General features: G+C 56.5%; 3 protein-coding genes and 1 long non-coding RNA gene across 6 annotated transcripts in view; 3 read left to right on the top strand and 1 right to left on the bottom strand.

Moving 5' to 3' along the window:
* Window positions 1–25,838, top strand: part of HOXC4 (homeobox C4) — a 64,945-nt gene that overhangs the window by 2,875 nt on the left and 36,232 nt on the right. The window contains exon 1 of one of the 3 annotated variants that reach the window (XM_061206159.1): window positions 1,734–1,794. The exons of 1 other annotated variant lie outside the window; for it this stretch is intronic. The gene's annotated coding sequence lies outside the window, so the exon portion shown is untranslated. Of the gene's footprint in view, window positions 1–1,733; window positions 1,795–23,584; window positions 24,186–25,838 lie in introns of those variants that run through there. One more of the 3 variants, XM_061206156.1, reaches the window with a different exon arrangement.
* Window positions 5,104–9,810, top strand: HOXC9 (homeobox C9). The gene is made up of 2 exons (XM_061206163.1): window positions 5,104–7,523; window positions 9,264–9,810. Exons 1-2 carry the CDS (start codon window positions 6,986–6,988, stop codon window positions 9,506–9,508), a joined length of 783 nt encoding a protein of 260 aa, XP_061062146.1. The 5' UTR covers window positions 5,104–6,985; the 3' UTR covers window positions 9,509–9,810.
* LOC133101403 (uncharacterized) lies at window positions 12,054–16,577 on the bottom strand. The gene is made up of 5 exons (XR_009702633.1): window positions 16,174–16,577; window positions 15,470–15,524; window positions 13,362–13,443; window positions 12,955–13,171; window positions 12,054–12,759 (listed from the first exon to the last, which is right to left on the bottom strand). It is a non-coding gene; the product is annotated as an uncharacterized LOC133101403 (long non-coding RNA).
* On the top strand, window positions 14,401–19,684 carry HOXC8 (homeobox C8). Its single transcript, XM_061206164.1, has 2 exons — window positions 14,401–16,597; window positions 17,977–19,684. The coding sequence occupies exons 1-2, from the start codon at window positions 16,162–16,164 to the stop codon at window positions 18,267–18,269; spliced, it is 729 nt and encodes a 242-aa protein (XP_061062147.1). The 5' UTR covers window positions 14,401–16,161; the 3' UTR covers window positions 18,270–19,684.

Raw genomic sequence — 25,838 nt, 5'->3', positions numbered from 1 at the left:
CCCAGCCCTTGGTAGGGGAAAAAATCTCTTCCCTTGGAAGGAAGTGCTCAAATCGCCCTATGGATCCCGGGGAAATGGGGAGGTTTTCAGAGAGGAAGGCCAGCTGGTGCGAGGCAGGCAAGGGCTTCCCCAGTTTGGGAGCCCCTAGCAGTCTCTGAGTTTTCAGGCTGTCAGAAGCCCGGGGCCAGCTGGAGTGAAGGGAGTCCCAGGCAGGGGCTGGGTGCTCAGGAGTGCCTGGCTTGGAGACAACATCCCTGATGGGCCGAAATTCACCAATGAACGACTTCTGTGCTTTGGGTCTCTCTGCCCCAATATCTGTTTCAGAGCTGGTGGGCTTATGGGGTGGGTGGCCACAGAGCTATGGGTCTGGGTGCCCCCCCATATCCTGGGGAATGGGGTACATTCTCACAGGGCCAAGGTGAGGGCCAGTCTGGTGGCCAGAGTCCACCAAGGGGCCCTGGGGCCGTGGATCATGGCTAAGGCGATGGTGATTATTTATTCGCTTCGCTGGAAGGGAGTCTTCAAAAGAAACAGCGTGAAGAGGAGGGAAAAAATTATCTCTCGTCTGCGGATATTAAGATGGATTTTTATTTCTTAAAGGACCCTCCCCGCCGAGAGTGCATAAGCGTAAACTTAATATATGCTCCGCAGCCCAACTCCAGAAATCGCAATAAAAGTTAAAACCTCCCCTACTGGTTTTTTTTAATTATGATATGGGAAAGAGGAGCAGGATTTATAGAGCTGAACTCTCGGCGTGTGAGTGTTTAAGACTTGCAGGAGAAGGAGGAAAATGCAAGAGCTCGCCAAGGAGAGCCTTGGTCTCTGAGATCTCTCGCCCGCCTGCCGGGGGCTCCGGCTTAGCCGGCCGAGCCTCTGTGGCCTCCCTGGGACCTCGGCTCCCCAGCACCCTCTGCCCGGGCCCACCGGCCTGCCTCGGCTCGCTCGGAGATGCAGCCCTTCTCGGGAACAGGTGCAGGGCAGCGGGGCCAGGGACAGGGGGCTGCGGGTGGGAGCGTCAGGACACTGGGCTTTGTGTGGGTCCCGTGCAGGGGAGGAGGTTTGCAGCCCCGGGCAAGGCCGCGGCCCGAGGGTGGCCAGTGGGCGCCTTGCCTAGGAAGGGTGTCCGGCCGGGCGCGAGAGCACAAACAAGGTGGATTGTGTGTGGACTTTGGCCGCAGATGGAGCGGAGCGGGCTCCCGGGCAGAGGCCAGCGGCAAGGCGGGCAACCGGAGGTTGAGTCTGTAGTAAGGACCTTGAGGTCTGTTTGGTGTTTGGGCCTCGGGGGCGGCGGCCCAGAGTGTGCAGCGCACAGTGCGCGGAGCGCGGCGGCCAGCGTGGGCCAGGCGGCAGGCACTGCACACCTCTGCAGCTGCAGGGCCGGGCCCAGGACGTCTGAACTGAGGCCCACCAAGGGTCAGAGCGTGAAAAATAAATGCAGTTAAAGGTCTTTCTTTCTTTCTTTTCCACGTAAGAGGTCCTTTCTTTTTTGTCTCTTTCGGAGATACCTGGATTTGGTCCAGAACAGGTTGCCCGCGGGAGGGCCCTGCGAGCGGCAGCGCGCGAGGGAGGGAGAGGGGGAGGGAGGGCGAGGAAGAGGGAGGGAGGGAAGGAGGGCGGGCAGCGGCGGCTGCGGTGGCCGGGGTTTCCCTCCCCCGGCGGAGGCGGCTTCCCTGCATCTGTGGCCGTGGGGAGCCAAGGAGCAGGTAACGAAGGCGCTTCCCGAGGCGGGATTGGACCAAGCCAGAGGGACCGAGTCTTCCGGGTCTCTGCCCAACGCCCTGGAGGGGAGAGAAGGTAGGGAGATCGGCGCTCATCCGGCCTGGCACAGAGGCCTGGGGAATGTTGAACCTGTATTCGATTTCAGGCTCACACTCATGTTGTGAGTCTGTCTGCCTCCGGAGATGCGGTTTGCCTGCCCGCCTGTCTGTCTGTCCGTCCGTCTGAGACATCCCAAACCCTAGGCTGTCCTTCCAAAGGCTGGAAAAAATCGGGCAAAATCGTCGGAATGTACACTTTCATTCACTGGATTCTCTGCAACTCAGCGGAGCTGGTTGGTGCGCGCCCAAGTTGGAGGGAGCTTTCCTCCTGCTTTCTGGCTGCCGGATCCTCTGGTTCCCTCCACCATGGGCTGAGTTTCCGGCTCCAGGTTCGCGGCTTGCCCTGAGGTTTGAGGCCAGACAGCTCCTAGTCTGGTAGGGAAGGCGGGGGAGAGACTAGCGGCTCTGGTCCCTTAATTGTACTTCGGACCCTTATTGTCTCTCCTTTCGCCACCTCGGCTTCCTCAGTCTGGGCTCCAAAGTCACTGCAAATTTCCTTGCGACACACACATCACACAAAGATCGGGTAACCAGGCGCCCAAGGCCACGGGGGCTCCAAACGCAGAGCACCCCTAGCTCTGGGGCCGCTCCCCCTCCAGCCACTCCACAGGCGGGGAAACCGGACCGGGTTGGGGGAGCCGGAAATAGCCCCGTTTGCTGTGGGGCGGCTGGGCAGGGGCCGGTGGGAATGTAGGCCGTGGCGTTGAGAGGGCCACGTTCACAGCCCCTGGGGGTTGCACTCCTGCTGGGTTTAGCAGCTGGACTCCTAGTGTGTAGGGATCGTGGGTACCCACCTGGGGTGGGTGCAGGACGCTTGTCTCCTCGCGGCAGGCCAGGAGATTTCAGTTTCTGCTTCCAGCGCAGGCCTGAGCTAGGAGGAGTTGTGTGTGTGGGTGTGTTTTTCCCAACAAAGAGGGATCAGGAGAGAAAAGGGGGGAAAGTAGAGGGGAACCAAGGAGGGGGCGGGGAGGAGGAGAGGGCAGCGGAGAGGTGAACTGAGCCCATTTCAGGGGGAGAAGGAAAATGAAAGCAAATGGAGTACACACAGCCTCCTCCGCGCTGACGAGCCGGGAGCGGGCGCCCTGCCTGCGGGCGTGGGGATGACCCGCTGGGGGACTGGGAAAGGCTGTTTTAAATTTAATCCGAACTTGGTGGTGTGGATTGAACCGGAGGGAATTTAAATCACTAAAAGGGAGATGCAGGGCAAGGGGAGGGGATGAATATAACCTGCCTGTCTTTCTGTCTGTCTGTCCTTCCCACGGTGGTGCTAGCTTGATTGTGGTCCCAGCTGTCCAGGTCTGAGGTGATGCAGTAAGGGTGCTCCTCCCCCTGAGGGGCCTCTCCTGTGCCCAGTGCCGTCTTTTGGGGTCAGAAGAGAGCTCTAAGAACTAGAGTGGATGCACAGCTGCTAGCTAAAGCTGGGGTCCCCCCGCCCATCCCCAACAGGGACTCCCAGTGGCCTCCAGTCCCTTGGGTTCCCCATCGGTGATGAGGAGAATTGGAGGGAGTGGTGGGGGTGAGAGGGAGGCTGGGAACCGGGCAGGAGATTCAGCAGGCATAACTGAACCTGGGAAGACAAACCCCTCCTTCTTGGTTCTCCCACATCCTTTGTGCCCCGACACCTACAGGCCTGGATTTGGGGGGAGCCTGAAGGTCTGCTTCAGAGCCCTGACCTGCCACCCCATCTCCAAATGCAGAGAAGGGGGGTACTACCCACGTGCAGTTGTGGAACCCGAGGGACCTTGGCCTGGTGGCCTGGTGAACTCAGGGACTCCCAGCCTCTTCCAGCCCCCCTCCACCTGGCTGCCTCTCTCAGCAAGGCCTAGGCAAAATGGGGCGTTGGTGGGGAGGGGGCTGTGGGCGAGGCCTGCTTCCTGATCCACAGCTGTGTCTGTGCCTGGGTGAGGAGGGTCTGAGTTCACTCTCCGAAATGAAGGCGACAATCTCCCCTCAGTTTGACAGGGAACTTGACGGCAGCAGAGAGCGTGGACCTGGTGATCCAGGCTGCCCCACTGCTGCTGCGTCTGCTGGGTGGGCAGGCAGGGTGGGCAGGCTGCTCAAGAGTTGAAAAGAAAGCGGTGACCGAAGTGGGTAGCAGAGAAAGGGGCATCTGTTTACAGCCAGTATGTCTAGGGGGCTCTCCCAAATAGTAGAGGCTCACAGGAGAGGGGCTGTAGGGGCATCTTTCTTCTACAAAGACTGAGGTTGGGACAGATGGGCTCTGTTCCCTGGCGAAGACGCAAAGAAGGAGCGGGTGTGAAACCTTCTCCTTCCTCATGTCTTCTTTGCTCCTTGACGAGACCGTGGCTCAGCTCCCAGCTGCCTGGGCGGCTGCCTGGGCCGACTTAGGGTTCTATATCCCAGAGGCCTGGTGTACCCACCTCAGCAGGTCGCCCGGGAGAGGCAGGAGAGGCGGCCTCTTCCTCCTTTGTGTCCAGACAGAAGTGGCCGCAGCGCCCGGAGCTGGTCCCGCGGCAAAGGCCCGGCCAGCCAGCGGGCTGCACAATGCCACGGCTGCTCGGCCAGCCCGCGCCCTGCCCTGTCCTGCCTTCCTGTCACCGCCCTTCCTCCAGCTCGCTCTCTACATGCCTTCCTTTCCCTGCTCTCCCCCTCTTTTCTGTAATTCTCCCCTCTTTCTTTCTTTTATCCTAATCCGTTTTCTTTTTTCCTTCCCTCCTTCCTTCCTCCCTTCCTCTCTATGGGCCTGGTGCCGTGCTTCAGTCTTGTTGTCTCAGGCTGTCTCGGGCTCAGTCTGTCTCAGGCTCTGTCCTCTGATGTCCGCTTGGTCGCAGTCTGGCCCCAGGCCCTCTGAAGGCTACACAGCTCTGCTCAGCATTGCCAGCAGTCACCCAAGAGCCAGGCAGGGCCGCCAGCCGCCTGGGCTGGGGGAGGTGCTGATGGCGCTGGGGATTTGGAGGAAGCCTAGGCAGGGGAACGGGAATCTCCTGTCTTTTCCTTGAACTAGTGAGGGAGAATTTTTGATTGACAGCTAACCCGACTCCATCAAGGCCAAAGAGGTATGCTGTTTCTTGGTGTAATTTGGATTTCCCAGACCAGTCCAGTCCGGGGCAGAAGATAATCAGAGCCGAGGGTAAAGAGGCTGAGGTCCGGGTCGTCTCTCCCCAGCCCGGTACTTCTCACGTCACGCCCCCACCATGCATCGAAATCCCAGCCCTGCTAGACCGAAAAGGACAGAACCGGGGTGGGGGTGGGGTGGGGGGGGGAGTAGGGACTGGGGAGGGGGCCTGGCAGGCTGGGGTCAGTGCTTCGGGCTGCAGATCTATCCTTCCCCCTCAACTTCCCCCCACCCCAAACACACATATTACACTCTCTGGGACACCTATCTCTAGCCCTTCTCCTCCCCAGAGGAGACAGGTCGACAGAGATGTGGGGTGGGGGGGAAGCAGCCTCTGCCCCCCACCCCTGGCATTTGGTCCCTTCCTGGGGACAAGAGGGGAAAGAAGGGCAGGCGTCTCAGATCTGGGAAAACTCGTCCTTCTCTGCTGCCTCAGAGCCTGTGTCTTAGCCTCAGCTCCTGCCTATTTCCCCTAGCGCAAACTGGACTCTTCCCTGCTGACCCTGAAATTGTACCCCTCCTTCAAACTCACTCTGCCCTGCCTAGGGTGCATCTGTCTCTGGGGACATCACCTGCTCTTCTCCCCCGCCCCCAGCCAACTTCCCTGCCCCCTCTCTTGCACCCACACTGAGAATTTCCGGCTTGCCTAAAGCCCACTTTTGCTAAACCACCATGGGACAGTGTGATGGAAAGCAGAGGGCTGGGCAATGAACCCCAGATTCAAGGAGGAGGGTAGCGACCAACTTATTTCGGGGGGGGGAATCCAAGTTGTGTCATCTTCCCTACAATCACACTACCCCTCCAGAATTCCTGTGTCTGACTCCAAAGAAATTGCTTTCTCCCATTCCTCTGTAGCTTTTTTCCCGTTCCAAAAACAGCCTACAATTTTATTTAATGAAAGACACATTTATGAACAATCAAATGATCCTCATAAAATTTTTATTGAAGGACGTAAAAACAAGCTACTTGCCCACGACTGAGGTCGCTCTCTCGCCTTGCCCGCTCTCACCCTGGCTCTCTGCAGACAGAGCCCTGGAGTGACTTCTTTTTGGGAGGCGGGGGAGGGCAGGATGTCTCAGAGATGGAGTTGGGGGCAAAGGAGGGTGAGCAGGAAGACGGGATGGGGACACCCCACTGAAGTTGTGTAGGTCTCTCCTCCACTTCTTCAGGCTGGCAAAGAAAGATAGATACAGACAATAAATTTAAAATAAAGGCGTTTGCATATCTGTGCCAAAGCCAAGAGAGGACTTCTGGTGACAAAGGTGTACGAGGTCCCGAGGTCCTACCCCTCCCACCCGCGGACCACCTTCTCCAAGCTTCCCTTGCCCCAAATTTGGGGGGCTGAGTTGGCCAGTGGCAGAAGGACGCTCCCTTTCCCCTCCTTCCCTCCCTCCACCCCAGCTTCCCCAGTCCCCTCCCACTCTCCCTCCCTCGCTGCTGCTGCTCCTGAAAGAAATACATACATACACACTGTTTAAAAACGTATTTTTAAAAGCCACGTTCGGAACTGACAATCGCTGATCTCGGCTCGCGCAGAGACTGCGGGAGCGTCGGGGCCGACAGAGACGGATTACGTCAAGAAATAGTTCCTCCACCTACCTCGGCCGGCCTCTCCGCCCCTGCGGGGCTCCCGCGCCCAGCTCGGCCCCGGGGGTCCGGAAACCCTGGCTTCGGGGAGTGGCACTTGCACACCATTAAGAAATCCTCCCGGGGGTGGGGGCGGAGGCCATCTGCTTAGGAGTGGACATGAGCCAGGGGCTTCTCTGCTGAGATGCGAGTTGTCCTGAGGGGGTGGCCGGGTCCTTGGGTCCAGAGTTGCGAACCCCCAGGAAAACGCAGGTCGCGGGGATCAGCAGAGAGAAGGGGGTGGGAGAAGGTTAAAAAAAAAAAAAAAAAAGCCAGGAAAAAAAAGCCCCTGCGCATTGATCCGCGCCGTATTTTTGGGTAAATACGATCACGTGGGGGCCGGGGAGCCAATGAGCTGCGGAGAAAAGGCTGGAAAAATAATTACCTGCCTTGATTGTTCTGTGAGCAGATAAAAAGTACATATACAGTTCATACAATAATCTTATGTATGTAAAACCCTGTTACGATGTCGGCGACGGGGCCCATCAGTAACTATTACGTGGACTCGCTCATCTCTCACGACAATGAAGACCTCCTAGCGTCCAGGTTTCCGGCCACGGGGGCTCACCCCGCCGCCGCCAGACCCAGCGGTTTGGTGCCGGACTGTAGCGATTTTCCGTCCTGTAGCTTCGCGCCCAAGCCGGCCGTGTTCAGCACGTCGTGGGCGCCCGTGCCCTCGCAGTCGTCCGTGGTCTACCACCCGTACGGCCCCCAGCCCCACCTCGGCGCCGACACGCGCTACATGCGGACTTGGCTCGAGCCGCTGTCCGGCGCCGTCTCCTTTCCCAGCTTCCCGGCCGGGGGCCGTCACTACGCCCTCAAGCCGGACGCCTACCCCGGGCGCCGCGCCGACTGCGGCCCGGGCGACGGCCGCAGCTACCCGGACTACATGTACGGCTCGCCCGGGGAACTGCGCGACCGCGCCCCGCAGACCCTGCCCTCGCCCGAGGCGGACGCCCTCGCCGGCAGCAAGCACAAAGAGGAGAAGGCCGACCTGGACCCCAGTAAGTTGGGAGCAATTTTCCTTTACAACCCGAGCGGGAGGGGAGGGGAGGCCGGGCGGGGGGAGCCGGATTACAGCCCCTCCGAGCGGCGCAGGGAGCGCGGGAGAGGGGGTGAGGACTCAATAAAAGCGAATTACCTTGGGGAGCTTTCAGGGGCAGGAAGGTCTGAGAAGGGGGCCCAGGGAGCCAGGTTGGGAGAAGGCTGATGGGGGCTCCTCTCCCAGGAGCTGGCTTTGATGAGACCCCCGCCCTCACACCCCCGGCCCAGGCTTTTTGGCTCAGTCGCTACTTTCAAAGAAATGCAGACAGGGCCAGGGGATGGGGTGGGGGCAAGGTTCATTTTATGGTTTGGGGTGGGATGGGGGAGAGATGAGGAGGACACTGGGGGCAGAGAGGAAATAACCCCAAGGAGAAAAGCCATCCCCTACCTCCCAGGCAGTGTAGGGGTCCTCATCCCACTAGAGATTCATAAAACAGAGGGTCCATGGGCTTCTCCCCCAGGAACCCTGGGTGAGGGGTCTGGGGGCTTTCCCAGCCTGGGAACTTGGAGAGATCAGGACTTCCAGAGTTAGGGGAGAGAAGTGGGGTCCCAGTCTCCTTAAACTTGAGAGCCCTCTTCTGAGCGTCTGCAGGAGAGAGGGGTGGGAATGGGGGTCAGGGATGAGGAGTAGGGAGCGGGAAGCGGTATCTCCCCAGATTAGAGAATTGTACACACACACAACACACACACACACACACACACGCACACACACACACACACTCCAATCAGGGAAACAGGAGCCTTCTGAGTATTGCAAAGAAAGGCAGGGGTAGGTGAGGTGAGGTGGGGTGGGGGGACAGGTGAGAGCTGCAGGTCCAGAGAAAGAGGAAAGAAGGGGAAACAGCAGGGTAAGGGGTGCAACCCCTGGGTGTGAGGAAGTGTCTGGGGGAGTCCCAGGAGGGGGTTGCAGGAAATCCTTTCCTGAAGCCCCATAAGGGGCCAGGGCCTAATTATACCCCTCTGAAGGCGTCCCTCCTTGCCCTCAGCTACTCCCATAAACCTGAAATTGGAGGCTTGGCTCCTGCAGAGCCTGTCCTGGGGCTGGCAGGAGGAGGGGGCACTGGAAGCCAAACAGGGAAGCTGAGATATAGGGGAGCCTGTCCCCAAGGCCAGCAGCTCCCTGGGGAGAGGAGAAAGGCTTTTCCCATCCCAGCATCACTCTGAGAATTCGCCTCATCAGGGTTGAATTCTGAGAGAGCGGAGATGGGGCGCTGGAGAGGGTAGTGAGGGGCTTGGGGACTCTCAGGGTCAGGAAGCAGAACTGCTGAAATTTCAGGACTTGGTTGTGGGCTGGGAGGATGGGAGGGGGCAGAGGAGGAGGGAAGTGGGGAGGAGAGAGACCTCGCTATAAAAATAAAAAACAAGAGAGAGAAGTGTTTATGGGCCTATGAAACGGTTGGGAATTTGGACTTTTTATGGAGATATTCTCGAATTACTACTCTTGAAGCTGAGGACCAGACTGTAGAGGCTTTGATAGCTTCGATTTCCTATCGCTTTAGGTGCTGGAAACCGAAGAAGGGGAAGATGAGGAGGGGGGAGAACGCAAAAGGAGTAAGGGGGGAAATTCCTCAAGCAAAACGTGGCCAAATTCAGGTTCAATTATTGGGTTTGGGGAGCCTGGCTGAGGCTGGGGGTGGGGTGGCAGGCATCCTGGACTGGAAAGGGGCTCCACTGACCCCTGCCTGTGTTTGGCCCTCCAGGCAACCCCGTGGCCAACTGGATTCACGCCCGCTCCACAAGGAAGAAGCGCTGCCCCTATACCAAGTACCAGACGCTGGAACTGGAGAAGGAGTTTCTCTTCAATATGTATTTAACCAGGGACCGTCGGTACGAGGTGGCCCGGGTTCTCAACCTCACCGAGCGGCAGGTCAAAATCTGGTTTCAGAACCGGAGAATGAAGATGAAAAAGATGAATAAAGAGAAAACCGACAAGGAGCAATCCTAAACCCTGCCCCAGCCTGCTGCCTCGGCACAGCCAAGGGAAAAACAAAAAACCCACAAAAATACCCCAACCCAGGCGGGAGACAGCACGAGAAAGAAAAGGAAAGAGCAAGATAAAGAAAAGCCAATCGGCTTAAAAAGAAAAAAAAGGGAAGGGGAGAAGGAAAACTCTTGCGATTTGGGAGGGTTCAGTGTTGAGAAATTGGTGTTTTAGTTAGTTCTACCCAGCAAGGAGGAGGAGGCCGGGAGAGAAACCGCGTTCTCTTCTCCCAGCGCGACTGAAATAAATGACACACACAAATGTGATTTTTTTTCTCCTTTCTTCAGAGAAGCCAGTACTTGAATCGCTATATTTCTATTTTTTTTTCTCCTGTGTTGTATTTGGTCCGGGCCATCCTTCCCCAGGCCTGGGGTGCTCTGCGTGCAGATTTTGTACAAAAAAAAAAGACACACACATATAGACAAGAATGCTTCCCAGCCCAGGAGCTGAGGGGCGACGGCCAGGGACCATGCCGCAGGCTGGGTCCGGCGGCTCAGGCCAGCGCCTCTGGCGTGTACATAGCAGTGTCTCCTCATCCCCAGAGTCCGTCCTGTAACGTGCTTCTGTTTGTTATGGTAGAACAGCTCTGTGTTAATATATTGAAGTCACTTAAAAAACCAGAAACCCAACCGTATCCAGTTCTCGTTATTTCTCCTCCCTGTGGCTCCCAGGCTTCTGGCGTGGAGGAAGCAAGTGCTTAGATCCTTTGGGGGAGGCGGGAGCCAGGCAAGGGGCTCCCTCTGCTTCGGAAGGGCAAGTCCCCGCCGCTTCTCCAGGCAGGGTGCGATGGGGCTGAGGGCTCCCGGGGTGCAGTGGAGGCTGCCAAGGCCCGGGTCCAGCTTGTGCCTGCCCAGGCTGGCTGCCTGTGAGTCTCCTGGTAGCTCGATGGAGTCCCTGGGGGTGGGGGCACGGCATGAATGGTTTTCCCTGGCTGTAATTAATTGTAATAATTTATGAGTACATGAGATCGGAGGGAAGAGATAGGTAAAGATGAAAGTTGGGTGCTGGGTGAGGGCCCGGGCTGGATTCTTGCCCGGCTGCATCGGTGCTTCGAGGGATGGCTTGGCGGGGGGGGGGGGGGGCGGGCAGTGCTAGGGAGGGTGTGTGGTGAATGGTGAGGAGGAAGGCCCAGCAGGCCTCAGGGAGCCGGACAGGCACTGGGCATTGAGAGTGAAAGAAGGAAGATGCAGAGAGAGAGTAGGGAGGGAAGAAAAGGAGGAAGGAAGGAAAGAAGGAAGGGGGGCAAGGGAGGGAGGAGAGAGAAAAAGAGGGAACGAAAGAAAAGGAAGGAAGGGAGAAAGGGAGGAAGGAGAAGGATGGCAAAACCAGAATCAGAACTAGATTTAGTTTCTACTTCTCAATGTATTCTCAGCTCCTCTCTCTCTCTCTCCCCACCTCCTAGTTCTCTCTTTTCTAATCAACCTCTCTCTCTGGTGCTTAGTTTGAATGTTGATCTGGGGGTGACGGGGTTATGCTGAGCGGCTGCAGCATTCCTGGGAGATGGCGCAGCTAGGGCCCAAGGAAGCTGGTCAGGGATTAGCCAGGAGTGGAGGGTTCTCTGGTGGCTGTGGGACCCAAGGGGCAAGGATGTGGGGATGTGTGTGTAACAGCCCAATGGGGCTGGTTGGCTGCATAGCACCCCAGAGCGCCTTCCCCAGAACCGGCAGTTTTCATCTGCTAATCAGAAGCAGACTCAAGCTGCCGGGTATGACTCGGCCCGGCGCCCCCATTCTCGGAAATCCCCCAATCTGGAAACTATTAAACTCAGACTGCTTGAAATATAGCCCTTTAATATCTCGGGCTGCCCATTCTGGGGAGGGTGCAGAGTGTTGCTCTGAATACTTGGGGAATACCACCGTAGAAGAAAATAATTGGGGACCCCAGTCCCTGTGCAGCTCCCTCCATGGCATCACCTTACAGGACTGGTGAGGCACTTGTAGGGACCAGCCCCTTCCCCATCATTTGAATCTCCTACCCCCTCCTTCTACTAAATTCTCCAATTTCGGGGGCTGGAAGAAGGTGGGAAGAGGTGAACATTTTGTTTTGATAATATTTCCTCTCGTCTTCCCCGCTTAAGAAGAGACCTCCCCAAATTCCAGAAGCGATTGTTTTCTCGGTCCTTTTGAAAGGTGCTTTGCCTGTAGTTTTCTCTCTTTTCTCGCTTCCTCGCTCCTCCCCTGGGCCATTTTGCTGTTCCGGGACCCTGGCCTCAGTTCCGCACCGGGCGGAGGACAAGGTACCCGTCTCCCTCGATCCTGACCGCCGGGACTCAGGCTTCTCTCCGGCCCGAGTTCGGCGGCGTTTCCGGGCCTCCACCCCGCCCCTGCTCCAAGGCCCTGTCGCCTCCCCTCGTCCGTCCGTCAGCGCGGCCTGCTTCCTGCGGCCCGCCTGAGCCGGCCTTGCTCCGGGCAGGAAGGAGGGCCCTGACCAGAGCGTGGGATCCAGAGCAGGCCCACCCGGTCCAGCCCACTGTTCAGTACCAGCTCAGCCTCCAGCCTGCAGGTCAGGATTGGATTCTATTTTTATTTATTGTCATTTGTGAACTCAAACCACAACAACACAACACACATCTGGGGAAAGAAACGAAAGCTGGGGAGGAAAGAGGGGCTTGCAAACGCCCCCCTGCCCTAATCTTCTCCTCCCACCTCTCCTCTGCTCCTTTGTCAGAATCACAAAACCCTAAAGGTTGTTCCACTTGGGAAGGCAGAGGATAGGTACATTTCCGCGGCCCCGAAATGCCTCTTTTATGGCGCTGTTTGTCTCCCTGCGCTGGATTCTGAATGGGGCCGAACAAAACAGCAGCGCGGAGCTGGCTAGACGTCTGGGCTTGTTTTATGGTTTAAATAAGGTGGACACTCTTTCCTTTGAAATCGGATTATAGGAATGTTTTGTCTATGGTCCACGGAGAACAGGACCTCACTGGCTGGGAGGGAGAGGTGGAGAGAGCGCGCGCGTGAGAGACAGGGATGGGCTACAAACCAGGGGGCAAAGAGCCGGGAGAAGTCAGAATCCCACCCCAAAGTCCTGCAGGCGGCAGCGGAATAGGCGGTGCGGAGCCAGCGGCAGGGTAAGAGGAACGAGGAGTTTAGGGTGCGCGCCGCGGGCAGGCGGTCGCGGGAGCTTCGGGGCGTACATCTGCGTGCGCGGAGGTGTTCCGAGGCCAGAAATGAGCCTGAACGCGGGGGAAATCGCGGCAGTTCCATTGCACAGTGTCTCTTAATGCGGGAAGGGAGGGTGACAGAAAGAGAAAATAGTGTGAAACCTTTGACAAGGTTTATTTCGAGAATTTAGAAAACAAAAGAGCAGCGGTCCGGAGGGAAATCCCTTCCGGGGACCCCTCTCACGCGCACCCATTTGGAAACTCCTTCCTCCCTCCTCCCACCTCCCACCTTCGGGTCAAGCCTGGGGACCTGCTTGCTCTAGCTGTTGGCTTTTTCCCGGCCGGACTGCATTGGAGCAAGTGGACGCGAGGTGGCGCTGTTGCTCAATGTTAGAGGCGGCGGCGGTGCCCCCGGCCGGCCTGGCCGCACTGACGTTTGAGGCCCGGCCCCGAGGAGCAGCGACGAGAAGGCCCGGCGCCCCGGCCCAGCCCGGCCCCTCTGGCTCTGAGCAAATCAATCCTCTCACCTGTGAGGTGTAAATAAATCGCGAGTGGCGGCGGGAGATGGGCCCTCGCTCTGGCAGCAGACTTGGTAATCTCAGGAGGGCGGGCGCCGAAAATAATCGCTTTGCGGAGGAGATAAGCACGAAGCAGGCAGCGCGTAATTATCACGAAAAGGCAGAATGACCCGGACAAACGAACATAAATCCGTGGTACCTAGTAGGGCGGTGCAGGCCTCGGGGCGAGGGACAGAGACGCCCCAGCAAGGATGGCTGCTTGCGGTTCCTTTATTTCCAGGCTCCCGGAGCGAAATCAACCAGATACGTGTAAAAGAAAAAAAACAATCAAATGAACGAAAGAAAGAAAAGGCGAGGGATGCCCCCCCACCTCCACCCCGAAAGGGGAAACCAAGTGCAACCAGGGATTTCGGGACTGGTGGGCTCTCGGAGCAGACAGTGCTGGCAGCACACTCGGGACAGTCGCATTCCAAGACACAAAGGCCCGGAAGAATAGCTCTGTGGCAGGGTTTTCGCTGGACCATAAAGTGTCGAGATATCCCCCCAGCCCCTAAAAGATAAGGCGCAGGCCCCAGAGCGGATCCGGCCTGCCCAGCCTCCTCTTTCCAGGAGGGGAAGAGAAAGTATTTATGACAGTCCCCAGTGACCTAGAAGCTGGGAGCCCAGAGTCTGTCTCGTTCAGCTCAGTAGCCACAGAACAGGCTCAGAAAAGGCAGGGCCAGAACCAAGGCTGCAGCGTGCTCTGGTAGTGGAGGAGACCTCTGTCATGCCCTCTACTGCCCTGGACCCTGGGGAGGCCTGCAGCCCTGGCACGGCCCTCCGCTGACCCTCCCCTCCTGCTGCTCCAGGGCCAGAGTTCTGGGTGTCACAGAGTTTGGGCGGTCCCTAAGTCAGATGGGGGTAGGTTCTTCCAAATTCAGGGGATCCTGGAAGCATCTCTTGCTGGGCCACCAGTGACTCTCCTTTGGGAATTTGGCTGAGAGTGGCCATTTCCTCAGCAATTATTTAGATACAAAAGGGGGAAGCTCATTCTCTCTACACCATCCTCCCCTGCACTTTCATTTCTTCCTCCATCCCCAGAGCTGGGCTCCGGATGGGGAAGAAAAAGATCTGGTTTTCTAACCGCCTCCTTCCTCATCCAACCCTGAAACCCCAGGATGTGGAAGGAAAATAGGTAGCAATTTTTTTCATGATGCAAAGAGCTAAAGATGCATGTGTGTTTACCAGGTCTTATTTTCATATGTGCCTGGATGTGCATGTGTGTGCACAGTGTCTGTGAGGTGACAGGGGTGCTTCCCGGCATGCGTGATAGCTGAGTGAGCATGCATTTGATGTTTTTCAGAATGGAAGGCAGCACATACAGTATGTGTGGATCCCGAGTATGGCCCCGCGTTGCCCTGTGTATGACAACCTCACACACTGTGGAGGGGGAGGACCGGAAAAATCATTCTTATTGCTCTTCTTCATTCGCCTGCACACAGCACACATATCCACAGCGCTCTGACTTTCTCCCTTTTCTCTCTGGCTGGGTTAAGTCCACATAATTGTACATGTTTATGGCCAGGAAAGGGTGCTGATGGAATAAGGTTCCTTTATCCATTAGAATTAACTTGAATTTACCCAGTCTTGGGGATGGGGGAAGCCCCCCAGAGAAAGTGTGGGTAAATATTTAAAGAGTGTCTGTTGACAGTTCCCATCCACATCCTGGCCTGGGCAGCCTGCCTGGGGAAGTGTAGGGGGGGGTGCGGTGAGGCCAGGGGGCCCCTCCTAGCTGAACTGGCATTTCCTATGGGGTTAGGGTATGTGGGGACAGCTAAGAGGCCTGCTTTAGTCTCCTCCAACCCAGATACAAGGGGTCTCCTAAGAAGAAACCTCCTGGATCAGCCCAGCCAGAAGCCAGGGACCCACCAGCTGCCCTCTCCTTCTCTGTCCCCACCAGCAGCTTTGCCCTCCAGCAAGCTCGTGGCTATTGCCCGGGCTTCCTGCCTCAGGCAGGAGCTGGTGTCTGAAGGGTCAGTGCAGCCCTGACTGGGTATATGGAGTGCCCCCTGCCTCTGGCCCTCTCCACTACCCACAGCAGGCAGGCAGGCAAGAGAATCTTAAGGATCTAGGGAAGACAGGGCAGCTTCCCACCCTGGGGAGGGGCAAGAGTCATGGAGGGTTCTGATGCCTGAAGTGTTTGGGGATATGATGCGCTTGTTCCTCCTCAGAGTCCCCAGACTTAAGGACCCCTCTGGGGAGCCCATCTTTGGGGGTTAGGGGAGCAACTGTTTCTTGTTGGCATTCAACCCCTCGGGGGTCTTATACCTGTTGAGGTAACCTGAGTTGACCTGCTGGCTCAGGTATCTCTCTCTGTCTCTCTCTGAGAGGAAGGAAAAGAGAAGGGGGGAGAGGCACCTTCAAATCTGAATGCGCACCTTGGAAAAGCTGGCCCTAGTCGTTAGCTAGGGCTGGCTCACCACCCCCCCGACATACCACACCCCCATCCCTCCCCCTTCCTCCCCTACCCTTCTTCCAGGCCCCCCCCAGCCCTGAACCCCTCTACCACCCGCCCGCCATCCCTCCCTTTCTTCTTTCTCTCTCTCTCTCCCTCTCTCTCTCTCTCTCCCTCTCTCCCTCTCTCCCTCTCGCCTGTCTTCATGTCGTGGATTGATGAACGCGAATCGCGTGTAAGCGCCGCCACCGCCGGGAGTCTGAGGAATTCGCCTGGGCTGTTAAAGGAAAGAGCTAAGTGCGAGAGCGCGAGCTCTACCTACCGACAGTGAAGAGAGCCGCCGCCGCCGCCGCCGCCGCCCGCTCGCCCGCCGCAGCCCGCGCCCAGCCCGGGAGCTGCGCCGCCCCGCCGGCACCCAGGCGCCCCCCACCTGCCCAGCCCGGCCCGCCGCCCCGGGGAGCCGGCCGGCCTGGGGATCGCTCCCGGGGGGAGGGCAGTTTCGGGGTCCCGGGCGGGGGAGTCGGGAGCCAGAGGGGAGAGGGCGGCGGGTTTTCATGTGCCCAGCATGAGCTCCTACTTCGTCAACCCCCTGTTCTCCAAGTACAAAGGCGGCGAGTCCCTGGAGCCGGCCTATTACGACTGCCGCTTCCCGCAGAGCGTGGGCCGGAGCCATGCGCTGGTGTACGGGCCCGGCGGCTCGGCGCCCGGCTTCCAGCACGCCTCGCACCACGTCCAAGACTTCTTCCACCACGGCACCTCGGGCATCTCCAACTCGGGCTACCAGCAGAACCCGTGCTCGCTGAGCTGCCACGGAGACGCCTCCAAATTCTATGGCTACGAGGCGCTCCCCAGACAGTCCCTTTATGGGGCTCAGCAAGAGGCGAGCGTGGTGCAATATCCCGACTGTAAATCCTCCGCCAACACTAACAGTAGCGAAGGACAAGGCCACTTAAATCAAAACTCGTCTCCCAGCCTCATGTTTCCATGGATGAGACCCCACGGTGAGAAGCCTTTTCTCTTTCCCCCTTGGTCTCCCGCGCTCCGGGGTCTTCCCCCCCCTTGCCTCCTTTTTGTCTGCCCTCGCTTTACCTCCTGGCTTGGGGCTCTCTCGGGCCCCACCCCCGGGCATGAGTGGGTTTCTGGAGGTTGGGAGGTTCAGCTGGGGGTGGGGCACGGAGTTCGCCTGGGAGATTTGGGGGATTGGGGTGAAGGTGGGGGAAAAGGTGGTGTCTGGGTGCAAAGGGTTAAAAAAAACGTTTTCTCCACTTCTGTCAGTCAGTCAGTCTGTCTGTCTCTCTCTCCCCTCCACCCCTCTGTCTCTCCCTCTCACCATCTCAAGTCAAAGTTGGGGAGGTGGCTGGGAAGGGGCCGGGGACCCTGAGGTTATCAGCCTTTGGAGCAAGACAGTTTCTCCATAAGGCAGACAGCCTCAGTCCAGGACAGTGGCCAGGCTGTCTTGTGGTGAAGGGAGACCCCTGCTTCCCTCCCCTAGCTGGGTCAGAGGATGGCGGGACCCCAAGGACAGGTGCTCTGCCTGTCTGGGGCCCCCACCACCTCCTCTCAGAGCGCTAGCCTTAGGGCCACTACCCCAACTTTGCTTTACTTCCCTCAGTTGGAGAGAAGAGAGAGCCAGAGAGGAGAAAAAAGTGTCCCGGAAAGGATGGAGGCCATGCAGATTAGAGAGCTCTGAGGTCCGGGGGACCCTCGCCAAGCTGCCCCCAATCAAAGGCTTGCGGGGTCTCCCTGAGACCCTCAGGGCAGCTCAGGTCATGAGCCCCTCCAAGGGTGGCCCCTCAGAGCCCAGTTTCGAAGTAAAAGGGGACGCGAGAAGGCGACAAGTTCCAGCGGGGATGGCCCGTGATTTATTTGCTGGTCTCCAGTTAGCAATCAGGCCAAGCAGTGATACATTCCAGGAGATCAATTATTTTTCTTCTGGAAAAGCATTAGGCAGAGAGATCCCGAGGAAGGGCAGTGAACAGAGCCCCACTTCTTCACCCCCAGCCCTTATGCCTTCCTTTTGGAAACAGACTCTGTCCCCATCCCTGCTCACCCAATGCCCCTCTGCACTTGTGAACAAAGCTGCAAGGGCCAGTTTTCTGGGACTGCAGGCCTGGGGGGACTCTACAGTGCTCCCCTGGCCTCTGCCAGCCCCTACTTTCCAGACAGACCCCAGCCCCTGCCCCCCCCACCTCCCAAGGTGAAGCCAGACCAAAACAAACCCCCAAACTTTCCTGCCCTTGCCTGATTTCCACTCTTGCCTTTTCTGCAGGAGGGAGGGGAACTGGGGAGACCACAGGGGGGACTTCAGGGGAGGAAGAGTGACAGGGGAAAGCCAGGCCTCCACCCAAACATAACCAGACTGGGCTTCTGTTCTGTCCAGCTCCGGGGCGGCGCAGCGGAAGGCAAACTTACAGCCGGTATCAGACCTTGGAACTAGAAAAGGAGTTTCTCTTTAATCCTTATTTGACACGAAAGCGCCGGATTGAAGTCTCTCACGCCCTGGGACTGACTGAGAGACAAGTGAAGATCTGGTTCCAGAACCGAAGGATGAAGTGGAAAAAGGAGAACAACAAGGATAAACTGCCGGGAGCCCGAGACGAGGAGAAGGTGGAGGAAGAAGGAAATGAGGAAGAGGAGAAAGAAGAGGAGGAAAAGGAAGAAAACAAGGACTGAGCAAAAAAGAGAGACACCCCCCCCCTTTAGCAACTCCCTTGAAGTTTCGTTTTATGGTAGCGGATAAATTGAGAAGTTTACGACTGTCATTTGCTTTTATAGAGAATAGAATGACACTCAAAACCCCAACTACCTGTCAGATACTTGCAGCTCGGGTTTTATTACCTTTGGACTTCCCCCGATCTTTATTTGTTTGGGGACTGGAGGGGGGAGACTGAGACACAGCGAAAAGTTCCGAGTCTCTGTCTCAGTCGTTGCCCCAACACACACACTTTTCCGTCCCCCCACCCTTCTTAGTCCTGCCTGGATTTTAAGGTCTGAGACCTGGCGTCTTTGCCCCTTCTCCCGGCCCTGTCTTGCCACCCTGCCACCTCCCTGCTTCTCTGGTATTTATTTTAGAGGGGAACCCCCTCAAACTGCAGAAGAAGACTCGTGGCTTTGTTTTCAAGCTAGGATTAGTGTATTAGATTGACTTTTTTTTTTTCCAAAGGACAGAAAATTGAAGGAAGGAAGGAAAAGAAAGGGAAGATGTTCAAAGACATTTTTTAAATGATAGCGAGGAATATCCCCTCTCCCTCCCTGGGGCTCCCCGCTTAGAAAGACTCCCTTGACTTTCTCTAGGAACCTGATGGAAACCTGAAGCAGATGGGGGTCTCCCCCTCCCCCTCCCTTTCCACGGGGTAGATAGGAGCCTGCAGTCACCCGCTAAGATCCTACCTAGCCATCCCATGGTCACTCGGGCCCATGCCTTCCTCCCCTTTCCTGTCTAATTTCTGTTGTTGGGCCCAGCTTCCTCTGAGCTGCGTTGGTGTGAGCGCTCAGAAATCACCATAATCATGAAAATAATAATAATACTGATAATAATAATAATACTAATGATAATAAATCTTTAACATACTACCTAAAGGGAACCTGCAATAATCTTGAAAAAAATAAAAAAGAGAAATTTTTAAAAATCCTAATATGGGAGAAAAAAAGAGAAAAAATTTAAAATGAAAAAAAAGAAAGAAACCTCCAACGTATTTTATCACTACCTATAGGAAGAAATCCCGCTTTGAGAGTATTTGTAATGCGGTTTTGTTGTCGTTTGTTGCTGCTTATTTCAATAAGAAAAACCCAACAACTGAGACTGCCTAGCCCGCCGGTCCTGTGCGCTTTTATTGTGCTTCTAACCCCAGTAGAGTAGAACTAAATTGCACTGAATGTATAGTTAACTCTGTCTTGAATTCTCTGTTTATGCAATGTGCTCGAAAGAAAAAAAAACGTTTAAAATATATCTATAATAATAATTTTTCGTCATTTGTCTTTATGTCCAGCTATGAATGTAGATTTTGTGTCCCAGCAGCCCTGTTTCTGGTCCAAGTACTTTGTATTGTATACGTGAGTCATAATAAAAAAAAAAGAGGAGAAAAATAGTTGAAGCTGCAATGACTGACTTGTTTTTTCCCAGCACACACACCCCCCCCATTCTCTACCCCCCTCCCCTCCTTATCCTTCTTTTTCAACACTCTGGTAAAGGTTTCCTCCACTGATTTGACTTGGGGTTGGGAGCACTCACGTGGAGAAGGGCAGGAGAGTTGAGAGGGCAGGCTGGACTGGGAGGGCAGATGAAAGGGGGGAGGTGAAGAAGAGGAGGAGGAGGAGGAAGAAGAGGAAGATGCTCTTGGGAGAACCTTGGCTCCAAACAAAGTGGGTTTCTGGATGCCAGGATCCCAATGGGAAGAAAGCATCTTCTCCCCACTTATCCCTCTTCTTCCTCCTCGTCCTGGGCTGGGCCCAGACCAAAAATTTGCCCCTGTGCCCCTCCGGCAACTAGGCCTTTTTCTTCCAGGGGCTGGGGCTGAGGATGAGGATGAGGCAATGGGGTGCTTTCTGATCTCCACATGCTCCTCATGGCCAACGCTTGGTACTCAGCACCCAGCACTAGACCATGAACAGGGTGGGAAGGATGTGAGGCTCAAGGCAGTCTGGAGGGCTTGGCTGGAAGAAGCCTGAGTGTGGGGGGACTAGGAAGCTTAAGCCCAGGGGAGAGGAGAGGAGAAGGTGAGGGGACTGGCATGCCAAGCAGCATGGGCCCACAGTCTGAACTGCGAATGCGGCCAGCACAGGGCCATCGCTGTCACCTAGCCTGCTTGCACTTACTCCAGCCTCTGTTCTGGCTGGTTCAAGCCTGCTCCTGGCTTCACCTTGGCAGTTGGGCAGCCTGCCCTGCCCTTATAATGTGGGTCAATTGGCCTGGGTTGGGGGATGCTGCTGAGTGTACAGTCCCCCACCCCAGCCACAGCAGGGTAAGGACAGTCTTCATTGGACTCCTCATTCCCCAAAATAAAGGGTCAAAGGCTAAGGGACTCAGGGGGCAAGGTGTCTCTCACTCCTCCCTGGAGGGTCCTAGACAGAGAAATCTGTTTATGCCAGTAAGATCCTGGTCAAATAATACCAAATTCCAGAGATACAAGTCGTCTGATTCAGTCATGAGAGGGGGAGAGGGGAGGGGAAGGGATCTTCTGGTCTTAAAAACCAGACCCCCAAAGACTGAAATATTTTTGAGGCCAGATCCCTCTCTCTGTCTCTCTCTGTCTCTCTCTCTCTCTGTTCCCTGGTCAATGATTTTCCCAGACTCAGGCCCAGGTCGACTCTAGTTTTGTGTAATTTCCCCCGCATCTGGGTGCCTGGCTCCCACTCAAAGTGGTCCTGAACACAGGATTGGATCAGGCGTCATTAATGGGGGACTCCTGCGGCCCCAGCGAGGCTGCCGATTGGAAGCGCAGGCTGCCGGCAGCCGGGAACAGCTTTGAGCATCTCTGGGGGAAATGTTTCGGAACCTGGGGTCCCTGCTGCCAGCCGCGGGGGCATCCAGGTAACCCCGTCTGCTGCGGGAAACACCGGCAACCAGCCGGGGAGGCATTTCGCTCCGACGTCAGGCCTTCCCACGGGCGTCCAGACTCCGAGGGCCGGCGAGGGCCGTTTCATTTCTAAATGTGGACTTCTGATTGCTATTAATACAAATCGCTGGCCCGGTAGCCGAGTGGGTTGACCCTACACTAAGTGGCTTCGAAGAACCTCGCCGAATTTTCCCCACACCCAATGCCCCATTCAACCCCGGCCGTGCAGTGCCGGTGGCCCCAAGCCCGGCGTCGGAGGGCTGGGTGCGTCTGGCACCCGGCATCGCTTGAGATGCGAAGCATCGGGTGGGCCAGACCAAGAGAGCTCCAGCCGCCCCCTCTTGCAGCACCCGACCCCCCACCCCTGGTGCCCACCGCCTCTGTTTTCTCGTTTGGAGAGAAAAAGAGGCAAAACCCGTTTTATGGGGGAACTTAATTGCGAGCGGCTTGTACTCTCTTTAGAAACGCGTCCTCCCAAATGCTCCCGCCGTCCCATTACCGGAATGGGGACCATTCGGCTGCAGCAGATAGGACTTTCTCCCATTCTTTGCTTGTTTATTAGCCAATCAAAGTGGCTTCCGAAAGCTATTTGTGATTTGTGAAAAATAGTATCTTTCAAACTGCTGAGTTGAAGCATCTCGCTCATTCCGCCTTGCATTTATTATTCTAATCCCAACCGTAGAGAAGGGATAATGCAGCTATTAAGTTGGGGGGCAAATTCGTTTCTCTGGCATTTTTGAAAATTCTCGGCATTTTCTCTCCCTCCCCACTTCACTGCAGAGGCCAAGGGAGTAGCGGGCCTGCAGGGGATCTGGGGGGTGAGGGAGGCAGTGAGTGCCCTAAAGGGTTCCTCGGGAGAGATGGGAGAGTGGATTGGCCTCCCCAGCCTCAGCTTCCCTAAATGAGATGCCCCAGCGGCCGCGCCGCGTGTTGGCTAGAGAGAGTCACCCCGCCCCAGTTAAAGCGAACTCAGGACAGGTTATGCCACAGACTAGAAGTAAAATTTCCGGTGAACTGCCCGCAGTGCTGCCCCATTCTCCCCTCGGCCCATTGTGAAAAGCTGGGCCAGCGCTTCTTTGTCGTAATTTTTAACTACCTGTTATAAAATTTATGGGTGGGTTTGTAAAAGGAACGAGGTCTCTGCATCCGGCTGAGGGAACTGCTTCTCTTACTGTGGAGGAAGTTTGGGGAGGGGATGAGGGACCCCCTGTTGGTTGGGGTGGGGGCACCCAGCCACGGAAGTCCCCATGCCAGCTTAATTTGGGACCAAGGGAAGAACTTTGCACCTTCAGATCTCCAGCTGGTGGGGAAAGTGGCTGGGTTGCGACTGGTTGGCAAATAGTGTCTATGGGGGAATTTATTCTGGGCTCCCCCACGCTGGATTCATTGCCAAAATCAGGGGTCTGGAGTCTCGGGTGCTCGGTGTTTAGCATGGAAGGTGGAATTTAGGGAAGAATTGGTTCTTTTTTCAGAGCCTCCAAGGTGTGTCCCAGCTGCCCAGATACTAGAATTTTTCCGAAAAAGGCAGGCGGGTGTGGGCCATCTGATAAGACAGAAAAGGCTTCACACGACCATGCACCCAAAGGAAAAAGAAGTGGGAGCCAAGATTGTGGGCCTTTATTTTTAATTCTAGAAAGATTAGGAGGAAGCTGCCGTCTGAACCTAGGAACTGAGGAGACCTGACACTAGGGATGGTCTTGGGGGAAAATGTCATTTGTTTTCTCTGAGAAAGGAACCTGGGGATGACGGGTGCTTTGGGGGTTCTAGAGGCTTCCCCCCCTTCCCATCCCTCCTGCTGCCTCCTCAGGACTGCCCAGGACCGGTCTCAACCCTCTCTGCTCTTCAGACCGTGGCCAGGTCAGGCTTGGTTATTAGGCCTCCAGCCGCCTGCCCCTCCCGTTCCCAGCTGGGGTGAAGTGGGGGGGGGCTTCCCGGACGCCCCATTGGGAAGGATGTTGTTCTCTTCCTAGAAAAAACAGGGGTAGGGAGGGAGCAGGGGTAGGGAGTGAATCCCTTCTCAGTCCCTTCACGCCGCCACCGGCACTGCCCCAATGCCACAAACCTTTGCAAATCTTTGGTTCCGCCAGAGCCAGCCTTAATACCCCATTTATTAAGGAAAATATGTAAAATTCGGTATGGCAAAGGGAGGCAGCTGACTGAGCGGCCAGAATCCTTCCTTCTCTCTTGTCACGTCCTCCCGTTGCCCTTTCCGCGCTAGCCAGAAGCAGCCCGGCCCGTGGGGAGTGGGCGGTGGGTGGGGGTGGGGTGGGGGTCTGGGGATGCTCCCTCTGCGAGAGAATTGGGTAAACATGGCGACCGTGGCGCCCATTTGCACACGCTACACAAATGCATCGCATTCCCGGTTGTTTGCAGAAAATTTACAGCTGAGTAATAAAAGTTTACGATCGACTCACAAGTTGGATTGGCCACAAGAAGTCATGTGGATTCCATCCATGAACGTGAACTTTTTATTGTGGTTTGTCCGTTCGGAGCGCTCCGCAGAACAGTCCTCCCTGTAAGAGCCTAACCATTGCCAGGGAAACCTGCGCTGGGCGCTCCCTTCATTACCAGTATTTTTTTTTAATTAATCTGATTAATAATTATTTTCTCCCCTCATTTAATTTCTTTCCTCCCAGATGGAGTTGCTGGAAGCTGGAAGCACCTGGGGAGGGGGGTGGGGGGAGAGGCAGGAGTAGAGGGCACCCCTCTCTCCCTTCCCGACCCTCTAGCCCCCCAAGGGGCAGGAGGAATGCGGGAGCAGGAGTTGAGATAGGGAGCTGCAGATGCCTCCGCCCCTCCCCTCTCCCAGGCTCTCCCTCCTGCCTCCTTCTCGCAACTCTGCTTAAAATTTATTTGGCTTTTTGATTATTGGGACTACTCTTTTTTATTTTTAAATTTATATAAAGTATATATATGTATGTGGAGCTGAAACAGTCTCGGCAGCGGCACAGAATGAGGGAAGACGAGAAAGAGAGAGTGGGAGAGAGAGAGGCAGAGAGAGAGAGAGGGAGAGGGAGAGTGACAGCAGCGCCCGGTAAGTGTTTCCTTATTGGTTCAAATATGTAACTAATGGTCCGTAACTGGGTGGCGGTTTCAAGATAAGGACAGCAGCGGCTTGTCTTGGTTAGCGAGGAGAGGGGGCTGGCGAGAGGGTGAGAGGGTGGGCGCGTGGGCAGTTATGGGGGGGAGGGGAGGGAGAAGAAATTGGGTTAAATTGGAATATGGTAGTGGGGGAAGTGTGTTGTCCTTATGTCACTGTGCGCTGAAATTGGGGGTCGGGGGGGGGGGCAGAGGACTGCACCGGTGGGGCTCAAGGCCTGGGTCTAGTGCGCGGACCATGTCCCTACGTTTTATAGATCTGCGGCCTCTTGGCTAATGGGACTGGGACAGAGGGGTCCCGGAGCTCAAACTCCAGGGCAGGTGAGAAAACCTGTAGGCTGTAACCATTGCTCCCTGAGCAGAGTCAGCCCCCCAACCCCCAAACAAACTTTCCAGCGCCCCCTCCCTGCTCCGCAGCCCCCTCCCTGTCTCCGGGAGACCGCGACCGCTAGGGCTCACACATGCGCAGTGCGAGCCCAGGGCCGGGCAGCTGAGCAGGAAGAGAGCGCAGCTAGGCGGGCGGCTGGGCCTGTTAATTGGCAATTAGGGTGGAGGCTGGTGGCTGGTGCGCGTCGGCGGAGGGGAGAGCGTCTGCCCACCCCTGCTCCCAGCCCCACTCGAGCGGATGGAAAGATGGGAGGTGCTCTGCACTGCGGGTGGACGGGTGGGGGTGGGGGTGGGGGTGGGGCTGGGGGACTCGGTACTCGGTACTCAAAAGCCATCTTGTGCTTGGAGAAAGGGGGCTAATCTGCCTTCTCTCCCCGCGGCCCGGAGTCCCCCACCCCCAGCCGCCGCCACCCGACCCAGGATACCCACTGGGCTGCTTCACCCGCGTCGCCTGGCTGCTCTGGGCTGGGATCTGCCCTGTCTGGGGCGGAGGTGGGAATTGGGGAGGCCCCTGGATGGGTGGGGACAGGACCAGGCCTCGCTGGCGGGGCCTCCTGGGTGAGCGGAGACAGTGAGGACTCAAGGCACGGCTGGCTCATGGGGTAGGGACGTCAGAATTGGGCGGCCTGGAGGGTCCCGGGCGCTCGGGAGCTTCTTAATAATTGGTGCTAATGGCGTGTTGTATAGTCTTAACCCAACACACATGGTTTCATAACACAGTGGCTTAATTTCTTCCAAATGTACGTAGCCCTGAATGTGTTGCAGCTTGATATATGACCCCGCCCTGCTCCCTGGCCTGGGTCCGAGGCGGCACCTATATGTGTGAGCTTCTGTTTATAAAGGGCGGTGATGCACACACAATCGCTTACACACCCAGGCAGACACACCCCAGAGCTGGGGGAGGCGGGTGCATATTCCTGGAGAGATCCAAGAGTCTGGGGGCCAGAGTCCCCTCCAGTCCGAGCCAAGAGCACCCCCCCACCATCTTCTTCCAACCGCGCGACCGGGCTTCTCCGCCAAGCCCGAGTGGGGGAGGGGATCACTCCTCGATTTCCTGTTTAAACCCCGACCGGTCGCCTGGGCGGGGGGGATGGAGGGGGTGGATAACCTGTTTTTATCAAATTCTTAAAAATAGAATTCGACTGCATTCAAATCAAACCCCTTGGGCCCGAGTTGACGGTGAATCTTCCCTCCCCTACCC

The sequence above is a fragment of the Eubalaena glacialis genome, chromosome 11 (genome assembly GCF_028564815.1).
Source record: "Eubalaena glacialis isolate mEubGla1 chromosome 11, mEubGla1.1.hap2.+ XY, whole genome shotgun sequence".
In the NCBI taxonomy this organism is placed as follows: Eukaryota; Metazoa; Chordata; class Mammalia; order Artiodactyla; family Balaenidae; genus Eubalaena; species Eubalaena glacialis.
Note: the sequence above shows the minus strand (reverse complement) of the source record. Positions and strands in the feature narration are given on the sequence as shown.

Bases quoted from the DNA above. Each gene is read 5' to 3' on its own strand.
- HOXC8 (XM_061206164.1), top strand. From the start codon at position 16,162: ATGAGCTCCTACTTCGTCAACCCCCTGTTCTCCAAGTACAAAGGCGGC. The intron at 16,598-17,976 runs GTGAGAAGCCTT...TGTTCTGTCCAG, and splicing joins TCCATGGATGAGACCCCACG to CTCCGGGGCGGCGCAGCGGA.
- HOXC9 (XM_061206163.1), top strand. From the start codon at position 6,986: ATGTCGGCGACGGGGCCCATCAGTAACTATTACGTGGACTCGCTCATC. The intron at 7,524-9,263 runs GTAAGTTGGGAG...TTGGCCCTCCAG, and splicing joins GAAGGCCGACCTGGACCCCA to GCAACCCCGTGGCCAACTGG.